This window comes from Nyctibius grandis, chromosome 6, assembly GCF_013368605.1.
Source record: "Nyctibius grandis isolate bNycGra1 chromosome 6, bNycGra1.pri, whole genome shotgun sequence".
Classification (NCBI taxonomy): domain Eukaryota; kingdom Metazoa; phylum Chordata; class Aves; order Nyctibiiformes; family Nyctibiidae; genus Nyctibius; species Nyctibius grandis.
In genome coordinates, this window is record NC_090663.1 from 85,938,910 (window position 1) to 85,951,270 (window position 12,361).

General features: G+C 46.3%; 1 protein-coding gene across 1 annotated transcript in view; it reads right to left on the reverse strand.

The window, feature by feature from the left end:
* The window catches only part of FRAS1 (Fraser extracellular matrix complex subunit 1), a 147,515-nt gene that overhangs the window by 77,720 nt on the left and 57,434 nt on the right, over window positions 1–12,361 (reverse strand). The window contains exons 11-15 of the mRNA XM_068404195.1: window positions 12,245–12,334; window positions 10,373–10,520; window positions 7,610–7,753; window positions 7,157–7,291; window positions 327–470 (exon numbers count right to left, since the gene is read on the reverse strand). Of these exons, the coding sequence (XP_068260296.1) occupies window positions 327–470; window positions 7,157–7,291; window positions 7,610–7,753; window positions 10,373–10,520; window positions 12,245–12,334 (661 nt within the window). The remainder of the gene's footprint in view (window positions 1–326; window positions 471–7,156; window positions 7,292–7,609; window positions 7,754–10,372; window positions 10,521–12,244; window positions 12,335–12,361) is intronic.

The window sequence follows — 12,361 nt, forward strand, 5'->3', positions numbered from 1 at the left end:
GCTGAATTATAATCAAACTTACAGAAACCTGCTGGCAAAGGCCATTTTTCTTTCCGCAGACAAATGGATTTGTCAAGCCCTCAGAAACAACTCAGGCTTTCAGCGAGGGAAAAAAACCTTAAACCTTTCAGCATCTGATTAGCTTAAATGAATTAATAATCTTACAAACAGCAGCTTTCCTCGTCTGATATTTATGCACAAGGTGCATCTGGCTTCTTAGGCATGAATAAAACCACAGCTGCTGCACGGCTAAATGAAATATTGATTCCTTTTTTGCAGAGCATTTTTCAAGCTTCTTGCAATCGGAGAAGAAAACAGGTATTTACCGCTGCAGACGCCATCCTTGGTGTAAAACCCCTGTCCACAGCTGGCCACGCAGAGCCCTGCTTTTAGCACGCGTGACGTGTCTCTGCAGGACAAACAGTTGTTCTCAGCAGCACCCCAGCATGAGGAACAGGACTCGTGACAAGCTGCAGGAAAGAAAGGTGCAGGATTAACAAACAATCAACTTCCAATCATTGCTTTAAAATGGTGTTTGCAGCAATCCACTTGTTTTGCAGTTTTGTTCCTTAAATTCACAGGCATTCACAGAATCAAGCAGGTTGGAAGAGCCCTCTGGGATCATCGAGTCCAACCATTGCCCTGACACCACCATGGCAACTAGACCAGGGCACTAAGGGCCATCTCCAGGCTTTTCTTAAACACCTCCAGAGATGGTGACTCCACCACCTCCCTGGGCAGCCCCTTCCAATGGCTAATGACCCTTTCTGAGAAGAAATGCTTCCTAATGTCCAACCTGAACCTCCCCTGGCGAAGCTTGAGATTCACTGCTTCAGAAAAGGAAAGGAAAACAAAAACCACTGCTCTTAAGTTAGCATCTGTCATCCAAGCCATCTCGGGGGGACAATTTACAGCTTCACTTCATCCATGCAATATGACACGCAGCACACATCAGAGCAGTTTCTGGAGCTGTAATCAGACTAGGAGTGTTAGTAACACTGTTAAGTCCTGTTCCTCCTGGTGCTAGGGGCTGTACAAGCACGAAGGGAAACAGGTAGAGATCCCATCACACGCTGCTTAAATAAACAGACCTGCAATCAGCTCCTTGCAGCGACTACTGACATCAACCCAGCTCCAAGAAACACAGAAACAGACGGCAGGGCTGCAATCAAGATCCCACAAGATTAAAACCAAGACAGCCTACTTCTAGAACCAACTCCTCCTGCCCTTCCAGGGCTCTGCACCGGCGCAGAAGGAACTGACTCCCCTTCGCCAGGGGAGGTTCAGGTTGGACATTAGGAAGAATTTCTTCTCAGAAAGGGTCACAGAGCGATCCTTGAGCATGATGACATCTTACAATTAAACTAATAACAGTGTGGAGATCAATTCTGCCTCTCAAAACAGCTGTTGAACGAGCCACCTTATTTGAAACTGTACAAATGCAGCTGGGAGGGAAATGCAGCCCACTGGGATTTATGGGATTTATGAGACTCACATTTAATCCTGTGCTACCAGCACCTGCAGGAACTGTGCAAATTACAGTTCTTTTAGCTATTAGATTTTTTTTTCTTGATTACACCCAAATATGTTCCAAAGGTTCTTAAATTCGTTATTTCACAAGAGGCAGGTACATGCTTGTGCTCCCAGACCAGGGCAGGTGGGAAAAAAGCAAACTTTTTGACATTTGCCCTGTATGAGCAAACACATCTAAAGTTGCAGCCACCCAAGAAAACCTCACCTGCGAGTAGCCTCGGTGTAATGCAGGACCCAGCAGACACAGCAGCAGCTCATCCACGTAGCTAAGAGCACTTTACATACAGAACAGTGACAAGAGCAAACACCTCCCTGCCAAAATAAACCCCCTAAGTGAGAGACAACTCATCTTCTCCCCAATACCAGGTGAAAGCGTGTGCAATCCAGACAGCTGTAAGATTACAGCAAACCAGTGATCACCATTACTCCCCTTTCACTCCTGTTTTGCACGGTTTCTATGCTGCTTCTGTCTGCTTGAGGCCATAGTTGCTCTTGGGTTTGTTAATTAATGGCACGGAGCACTTATGTTTGTGCTTCTACATGAGTCACACTGCACAGCAGAAGATAAACACCCCGTCTTAGCGGATCCCACCGCTCCCCAAGGCACGGCAGTGTTATCATCACCATCTCATATGTAGGGAACTGAAACACAGAGATGAGATGTGATGTGACATGCACGGGGTCAGAACAGGGAGTGTTTAGGGGGCCAAGACTTGGGACATTTGAGTTCAGGCCCAGCACATGGTCCTTTGACATTCTGGATGTTCCTTCTCCACGCTTCAACCTCTTTACCTTTTCTCATCTTCTTCTACTGCCTTGTAACTAGTGTTTGCTTTCCCCCTTCTCACCTTCCTGCATCTTTTTTTCCCCTCCACCTCATTCCTGATCTCTCCAGAATGCTGTGGCTCTCTCCTCAACACTCCTATGTGAGGAATGTCTCGCAAGGACGCTGGGCATCCTGGACCCCAAAAGATCTTCCCCCTCGACTCCTCCGGCAAGTGCTGTCACCACGATCAAGCACGTCCAATTGTGGCTGAATCACAACACGACAAACACCAAACATCCCATCGATAACTTCCCTTGCTGATAAAAAGCTGCATCTCATTCCAGCTCAGATGATTTTCAGGGCACGTCTACGCTTGAAAGTTAACTGCAGAGTATGAGTTCATGCTGCAAATTCCTAAGCACTGAAATGTCCTCACTTCACCTTCCAGCCAGGAGTGGTTTTCTCCTCGCTGAGCTCACTCTAACTTCCAATATCTTTTTGAAAGAGTGGGCACCAGGACTCAGATCCTCTAGTTACAGATTTCCCACTGCACAGCTTGACCCCGTTGCTGTTAACCTGTTGACACATCTGAACACACCCAGTTATTTGCAATGTTCTCAAGTCCTCTCCAGAGATGCTGCTCCTTTCCAAGAGACACTCTTCTCTCCTGGCAGCCTGGAATCTGTTTTTAAACAGGCAGCCTTGCATACAGCTGGATTAAAAACTTACCTTTGATGAAAGCCAGGTCAGTTGGGCAAATGTGCTCTGGCTCCCACCACGCACCGTTTGCTGCCTGCACTAGACCAAGTGCTTCCAAGCACATTCTCACCTCAGTCTCATCTCTCATGCAACTGCCTCAAGCTGTCCCTCTGCGTAGGTCAAAATAATGTCTTCACCTCCCGCCAGCGCCACACAGAATCACAGAATCAACCAGGTTGGAAGAGACCTCTGGGATCATCGAGTCCAACCATTGCCCTGACACCACCATGTCTCAACTGTAATGTCTGGACTCAAGACAGGTAACGATACAAACCAGCACAGTCTGCAGGCTGGAGGAGTTTGAGATCTATCTTCACTCCCTCTCTCCAGTTCCCAGCTGGCTCTCACTGGCCCTTGGCAAAGATGCTGCAAATCCCCTCCTGGGTATCACAGCAGCTTTCAAGACTTTCAGCCAGGCAGCTAAGATTGCATGTCTTCCTAGATGGGGGATGACTTCTGTGGTATCTCAGCTATGGAAAGGCTACAGGGGGGAGAAGTAAAGATGAAGTACAACCTACCAGAGGTCATCAGACCTTCTGAGAAGCTGCAGTGAATTTGGCAACCAGACACGAAACAGATCCTCTGAACTCCAAGCTACTAGACAGACACCAGGCCCAAATAGCTTCTTTGAGAGAGAACGGGACACAAAGGGAGGGGATCTAAGTAGCAGACTTTGGAAGAAAAAAAGGGAAGGAGAAAGAATGCAACCCGATTTTTAGCAAGACAGACACATTTAGCATTTGGAAGCAGTGCAAAGTAAAGGATTGGTAGCAATTTCCTCAGGTGGACCAACAAAAAAAATGTTTGCAGCAAGAGACTCAGCTCTGATGCGCTGCTCTGCTCAGCAAGCCCTCTCTGGGAACAGGCTCCACGGACTCCCCCGACACAGCCCTTTCTGTATGCGAGGTGGCAAGTGCCTCCAGGAGTTATCAGCTGCCAGTCTCCAGCTGCCAAACACGCACAGCCTGATTCATGCTCCTCCAGATACAATCCTTCATTTCTTGTGCTTGCAGCGACAGGCACCAGGCAATTTATTTTCACATGCCTCGAGGACTTTTTTTGTCGCAAGTCCAACAGCTACTAACTCCCAGACAACATCTCCACTCTGTTTTCCATCAGATGGTACAGCTGCGGCTGGAGCTGTAAGCAATGGACCCCCAACCTGTAGGACCTGGGTGTGTACAGCTGGGACAGCAGCCCCAACCCATTCCTGCCCTGTGTTTACACACACTCACGCACACGCTGCCTGCAGAGGCTTTGGCTCTTTCAGCACTGAAAGGTGTTCAAAGGCTATAGCTGACCTTCCAGTTGCAACAGCCTGTGCAATTCCTCTGCCTCAGCTGACACGATGGTATTAATGAAGTTGCAGCAACATGTCTTTCCAGCAAATCAATGTTAAAGAGGTGAAACTTCCAGGGTCTCGCTTCTTGGTTAAAGCAAGAGCACGCCAGTGGCTCCTGAGCCAACGGGACTTCTTCTCTGCTCTGTTACTCAGGAGTTGCAGGGGTGTAATGCAGGAGTCACACAGAAGTGACACAAGCCCAGGCTTTTAGGAGACGAGAGGTCCTGCAAAGTGATGTTTCTGTTCTTTCATCATTGACCAGAAGTCAGAGAACCAATTAAAGACCCACTCACCAAACTGTCTCCTACCTGCATCAGTGCAGGTAAAACATTCCCAGGTCTGACGACAGCAGGAGGATGGAAATGGCATCCCAGCACAGTAAGAAGTCACTGCTTGGCTTTGGGAAAGCACAGAGAGGTTCAATCACTCTGTGGCATGTGGTACCATTAACCCCCTCTAACCTGCCCTCCTCACTGTGAGCTGGGCAAGCTCAGCTTAGTCACGTTCAGTCGTTTATTCTCAAGGAAAGCATCCGCAGCCGGGACAAGGCAGAGAAAAACAACAGGTCCTGAATAAAACTCCAAGTGCTTTGCTACAGAGTGAGCTGGGTCTGTTAGTGACAAGTTACACATTTCAACACTCGTGTTTTGGGAGATCAAAGCAGAAACACGTGAGTTCTGCCTAGGATTTTGCATAATCTTGAAAACATCAATAATTAAGTTAGAAAAATGCAGTGAGAGCACTGAGCATGGCAAGTCCTTCTAGCCCTTCTGTTCCACCACGCAGACATCTTTTATTTCTGCTTCCCTCTGCTTTGCCTTCGACCAGGCTGTTTCCACAGCCTATTTCTGACAAGGCAGACTTCACCTACAACTCTGCTCTCAGCCTGGTACAAATTGATCCATGATCTTTAAACACACTGCTACATAACTGAACCTACCGCCTTTTATTCTCGACTTTACTTTCTCTTAATGGTTTTAATACTTCACAGAAGCAGGTGGAGGGACGGGGGCAGGAAACAACCCTGGTGTAAGATTAAAATAGGGCAGACATCAAACAACTGTATTCCGAAATTCAAAACAGATTCAATTAGACCAGATGTCATAAAACATGAGCAAAAGGAAAGATTGTGTTTTGTTACAGAATCCCAGAATCAACCAGGTTGGAAGAGCCCTCTGGGATCATCGAGTCCAACCATTGCCCTGACACCACCATGGCAACTAGACCATGGCACTAAGTGCCATGTCCAGGCTTTTCTTAAACCCCTCCAGAGATGGTGACTCCACCACCTCCCTGGGCAGCCCCTTCCAATGGCTAATGACCCTTGCTGAGAAGAAATGCTTCCTCATGTCCAGCCTGAACCTCCCCTGGTGAAGCTTAACTTAACACAGTCTAGTTCGTGGTTTTTGTGATTTTGGAACGTGCTTACTGCAGATGTTAAAATCATTATGAGAAAAATATTTCTGAACAGTCTAAGGCTCCTCTGGACAATTAGATTAGAGATTTGTAAAAATAAAGAGGATACAAAGAAAGAGTGAATGGCAACAGATTACAGACCGTATCTGAAATTTAAGACTTTCTCCACTGGTTTGACTTTATGCAGAAAATGCAGCCAGGCAGAACTAAAGCAAATTGGTTTAATTCCCTTGAGGAAACAGGAACAAATTTTCCCAGCAACTTTCAGCTACAAGCATGCCTGACTGCAAATTTGGATGGAATGTACAACCAGTCATCTACAAACCAGTAATAAAATGAAACATTAGCCTTTCCCTACCGCTTCAGCAGTACGTGGGCACTGCCAATTAAAACACCAGGAGCAGGTGGAAAGGAAATGGTAAAATAAAACCAAATGAAGCAGAAGATTATTTGATACTTAAGTCTATAAATTCTTTTGGACTGGGTCTCTCTTTTTCTATTTATACATGCACAATGGGGCCCTGGTTTATAGTCACTGCTGGAGGACAGAGGTTTTTCAGGCTTTCAAAACTTGAAACTCAGCTCTTCAAGGCAAACCACTTCAGAAAATGAAGCTGGACTTAGAATCCAAAAGCCCTAAGCCTGTATTTAAGCAGGAGGGCTAGTTCCAAAGAAATTAAAGCGATGGCTCAAGGAGTTAAGCATGTGCTCCACCCCTCTGCTGAATTAGAGCTGCAGAAATAATTAGAAGCCTTGTAAAAAGGAAGAGTGCACCATGTGAAACAAATGAATGGCAAAACAAAGCAAAAAAACTCCCCTGAAAGTATTTTCTGTGTGCTTCTCTGAGACCTGTCCAGCCCCCATCCCTCCAAACCATTTTTTACTGTCTCCTGAAAGGTCTGGCATTAGCAGCTGCAGTTAGTCTGCAATGAACTCAGAGAAAACCCCCCCAGCTCAGATTGCCAGGCACGGCTCAAGGCGTTATCCAAACATCCTGCTCCGTACCCTTAATACCACAAAACCCACAGTCACATTTCCAAGAGAAAATTCTGAATTGAAAGAGGACAGTGGTGAAAAAATCACAATGCTCCAAAGCAGAGTTTCAGACCAACAGAACTGACCCACTGAGGAATTTTAATGAATATTTCCCCAATCAGTAATCAATTTTACACTGTATGACTGAGTTCCTCTGTTCACTCCTTCCTTTACTCGAGGGTGAACATTAACACCTATGTCAACAGCAGATCCCTCAACAGAGAGTATCTCTAAGAGCTGGGGTACAGCTTTTGTCTGCTGTTTTGCTATCACAGAATATTGCAGCCTTTTTTGCTTTGAGTTACCTGTGCAGAGGAGCTGGTCCTCAAAGTATCCCTTCCCACACGAAGCCACACACTGCCCGTTCTTCATCAGCAGGGATGTCTGGCACGAGGAGCACTCAAACCCATTGGTACAGGCTGAGCATGTTTCATTGCAGGCTTCCAAGAGAAAGAATAAAGAAAGATGCATTAATCCCACACGTCTTGATGCAGCAAGACTGCCCTGCTCTGATAAAAGGAGACAATTTTGCACCATTTTGGGAAAACAGTTTGAGAATTTGCATTTTTCAGGGGCTTCCACCTGAGACCTCCTGAAGTCTTAAGCCCATGGTTACTACTCAGTATGTGCCTGAATGCTTTTCCAAACAATGCCTGGCAATCTCTTTATAAAAAGCCTGTGGGATCCTACAAACCAAAGCACAGCAAGCCACAGAGAAGACAGTCAGCTGACAGGGCATAACCCCTTGCAGAAATTACCCAAGCAGGTCCCTCCATCCTGGTAGAAGCCCGATTCACACGTCTCCACGCAGCGCCCGTTCTGCAGCAGCCTCCTTGCGTCCCGGCAGGTGTTACAGCGATCAAAGGACTGAGAGCAGGTCAAACAGTCTGGGTGACACTCAACTGGCACAAAGACACAAAGGTAAAACCCATCAGCAGTGTTTTCCATCAGGAAGGCACAAAAAAATGCAGACTCCAAAAACAAAGTGAAATTCATCACTTATTTCTGTTGGTGGTTCAAGGTGTGTTAGTTTTGGAGTGGTTTTTTTCCATGATGGCATGAAAGGGGCTAAATATCCTCTTGCTGTGTTCTAGTGTGTGAGAAGTTATTACACAGACTCAGATTTTCTAGACTATTGATAAAAAGGATATTCATTGTCCACATGCTTTCTCAGCAGTAAAAATCATAAGTCATCAGGAATTAATGGTCTGAAAAAAACTGAATTTGAGTTTCTTTCAGTCAAACCCTGCAATAAGTCAAGACTCTGTCCATGCCAGGTCAGCATACAGGTGGCAGATGGCTGCTCTCTCTGCAGAGGCCATGAGAAGGACTACTTTTGCTTTACTACTGAGCTACTTCTGCTTGCTGGAAGAAAAGCTCTCTGTTCCTCCCTGACATGTCAGCAAAAAGGATCCCAGTGCTGAAAACTCTCCTTCATTTACACTAAGTAAGCTGCAAGTTTCCAGGGAGATGCACCCAAGGGGAGAATTGGGAATCGAGAGCTACAGAAGACATACAGTTGAAGACAATTAATCCACAGTGATAAACAGGAGGAATAAATAGGAGGCTCTGACTCTACCCAGTTCTTTCCAATAACTTTCCAAAGGTACACGCAGCCCCATCCTTCCAGTCTGACAATGAACTGCCTGCTTGGAGAGTGGGAATGGACAATTTTTCTCTAGGTACAAAAAAATTCCCTCTGCTCCAACCGAATGCCATATTTGCTGGGTTTAACATAAATACAGCTCTGCTTAGGGCTACAGAATCAATGGGTTCTCTCGGCCTGTTTCCCCCAGCACATCTGTGAGAAGCAGCAATGAATTTTTACTGGCTTTAACGAAGCAGAGGCGGTGGGACTGATGCTCTGGGCTCACAGACTAAACTGCTGCAGGCTGGATTTTGCATTTGCTTCTCATCCCCTCCAACACAAAACAGAACAAGACAGAGGGCAAACAGCAGGCTTTGCTAAAGGAAATTTCCAGTTACCTTTCAGGACACAATGCAGGTTTGGTTCTGCATGTCCAGTACCACGACTTCGAAGTGTGTTTTCCACACCACTACCATTACAAAAGCTCAACGAAGGGGACAGATTTTCAAGGGTAACCAGTGGCACTTCTTGATAAGAAGGAGACCAGATGGGCGCTGAGAGCACTTTATAATCTGTCCCCTCCTTAGGAGCCTGTGCAGATGCTGTTCCCCTGCTAAAATCCAGGGCAATTTTAGCTGAACTGTCCATTTTCCTCACTTTACTACTTGTAGTGCTTTGCATTTTTATTAGCGTGCAGTAAATAACACGCTTTAAAACTTTAATATGGCAAACGTGCCAAGGCACTCCTGCAAATGACAGCCTAATTAAACTGTGAATCTATTTTTTTACTGAGATAAAACGTTAACTGGAGCACTCTGATAAAACCAAAGTTGTATGAATGCACCAAGAAGACCTACCAACATGAAAAGTTAGCAAACCACAGCTAAAGTCTACCAACTATGAAATGTAAACCAAGGAGAATGACAATATCCTGAAGAAAAATTAATTTATATGCAAGATTAACATATAAGCTAAGGCTATCCTGTTGGAACGAGTCCAGAGGAGGCCACGAAGATGCTCAGAGGGCTGGAGCCCCTCTGCTATGGAGACAGGCTGAGAGTTGGGGCTGTTCAGCCTGGAGAAGAGAAGGCTCCGGGGAGACCTTCTAGCACCTTCCAGTGCCTGAAGGGGCTACAGGAAAGCTGGAGAGGGGCTTTTTACAAGGGCATGGAGTGACAGGACGAGGGGGAATGGTTTTAAACTGAAAGAGGGGAGATTTAGGTTAGATATTAGGAAGAAATTCTTTGCTGTGAGGGTGGTGAGACACTGGCCCAGGCTGCCCAGAGAAGCTGTGGCTGCCCCCTCCCTGGCAGTGTTCAAGGCCAGGTTGGATGGGGCTGGGAGCAACCCGGTCTGGTGGAAGGTGTCCCTGCCCGTGGCAGGGGGGCTGGAACTAGGTGATCTTTAAGGTCCCTTCCAACCCAAACCATTCTATGATTCTATCCTAATCTTTTGAAACAGTTATTAACTGGCAGCCAGTCAGCCCCAGGTGAGCTTGTGGCATCAGTGTAAGCAGGTTCTTTCTTCTTTCCACTCCCAAGAAATAATCAGGAGCCCATAAACTCCAAAACCCGTGTTAGGATTGGGAAAGGAGCAGTCCTCTGCTTCTCGTGTTGAAAAAAAAGAAAAAAGAGAAAACATTTCCAAAACACCATCCCCAAGGACCGACTCTTTTGCCAAGCTATGATTTAACCAAGGGAAGTCAGTGGGAGCCTCTGGATGGAGCCCTAAACCTCTCCAGCTAAACCCTAATTAAATTATATGGAAACCAGTTAATTAGCAACTGCAAACTGAAGACAACTTAAAATTCAACGTGGGTATCAGACTGTTACTGGGGAAGCGAGGGCGCAGGGATGGCAGCACAACCCCCGTGCCAGAGGTTGTTGCTCCCAACACGAGCGATGGTGAGGAACGACCGACCCCGGGTGCGTACCTGGCTCGCAGTGCGGGCAGCAGTTGCCCCGTGCCTCCACAGCCAGGCTGCCCGGCGGGCAGGGCGGGCAGGAGCGCTGGAAGCAGGTCACCTCCGCCTCCCGGCATTCGCATTCTCCGCACGGCCCTTCTGCCCACTTCTCTCCGCTCTGCACAAGAAACACCCAACAGCCACCATCAGCAGGGAAGAAGAGCCTTTGCACCAAGTGGTTTTGCCATGCACGGAAATCTTTGGGTTAATTGCAAGGCTACAACTGTGCTAGCAGTAAATTAAACATTTCTGGGACTGTTTCAGCACCAAGGCAGAATCACAGAATCAACCAGGTTAGAAGAGCCCTCTGGGCTCATCGAGTCCAACCATTGCCCTGACACCACCATGTCAACTAGACCAGGGCACTAAGTGCCATGTCCAGTCTTTTCTCAAACACCTCCAGAGATGGTGACTCCACAGAATCAATCAGGCTGGAAGAGACCTCTGGAAAAGGCCTGCCGACACGGGACCGTGTGCCTCTGTACCATTAACCCTCTCTGTCTTTCCAGAATAAGGCAGCCTGCAAAGCACCTACTGAGAAGAGTCCTTGGCCCGTGGACACCTCAACACATTCCCTCTCAGCCCTCCCACCAAAGCAGGGTGGTTTTCAGCTAGCAGTAAGTCCTTGCTACTTGTTCACCTCCCTTCGTTTGCTTTGACTCAAAGCATTTTGTCCTGTCTCCACATTTTGCTGCCTCACTTGTCAATGTCTTTTTCACAGCCTGGCAACAAGTGCTTGAATCTGTATATGAACAGATACCTATAATCTGTCCTCTGTCTGAACCTATGTCTGTGCATAATGACCTTTTTATCACACTTTAAACCTCTTGCTAACCTTCACAGCATTTTACTTCTCTCCTTCTCTCTTCTAGTGTCTAGTTTTCCATGACCAAAACACCACGGAGATGAAGAGGTACCATCGGCTTTCTTCAAAACCACCCGTCACACCTGACACCTGTCTACTTTTACCAGTCGATGGAAGGAGAAGATCTTGCACCCACCGTTCCCCTCCCACGATCTGCACCCCTGGGTCTGCTCAGAAGGCCACTGAAGCTGCCCTCAACGTCTGAAGCTCTGCTGCCACCACGTGAGGACGTTAAAAGGCAGAGAAGAGGCAGCGAGCATTTTAAATGCCCGTGAAGCTTTTGTCCCAGTTCCTCTCTTAAAAAAGATAAAGCACAAACTGGAATAAACCTGACACCTTAATATGTTTTACCTCACTTGGGTCAGAGAAAGAGATGTGAGGAAAGAAAGGGAAGTTAAAAAAACCCCCAAACCAGTATTAAACTCTCCATTTCTCACATCTGTTGGCAAATAGCAGCTATTAGCTCCAGTCCTCATCTGTCAGAGCAATGAAAAGTCCATTATCGGTGTATTTAAACCAAAATACTTCACATTTCCTTTCTATTTAACTTCAGAAGGAAAGTTCCTTGAAAATACTCATAAAATAGTGGACTCCTGTTGGAGTAAAAGTTATAATCAGTGGGATACAGAGGCAGAAAGCTCTGGAGCCTCTGCTTTACAGGATTAAAGTCGGGCATCTTTAACTCCATGAGATGTGCAGGAAACCTGTGAGTACATATATTAAATTTTCAAGGGAAATGATTGATTATACCACACAAAGTAAAGCAAGGCAAACTTTAGCTCTGCAGCAGATGCACACAGAATAAAGAAGTGAGTTCTGTAAAGTGTAGAAGCAATCTGCAGACAATATTAATGGATTATTTTTCTGCTACACTTGCAAATAATATCCTTCTCAGAACTGGAGAGGGAGAGCCAATTCCTCCAAACCTTTATGAGCAGAACTCACTATTACATGCTCCAGAGTACCAGGATACTCACAGTTTTGGTATGTTCTTTGTAAACACAGTAACTATTCCTTGAAATACATTCAGGACAGCACTTCCCATCTAAGTGAATTAATTCTTCACCCTGGGAAGAGAAAGGTTGCAGCAATTC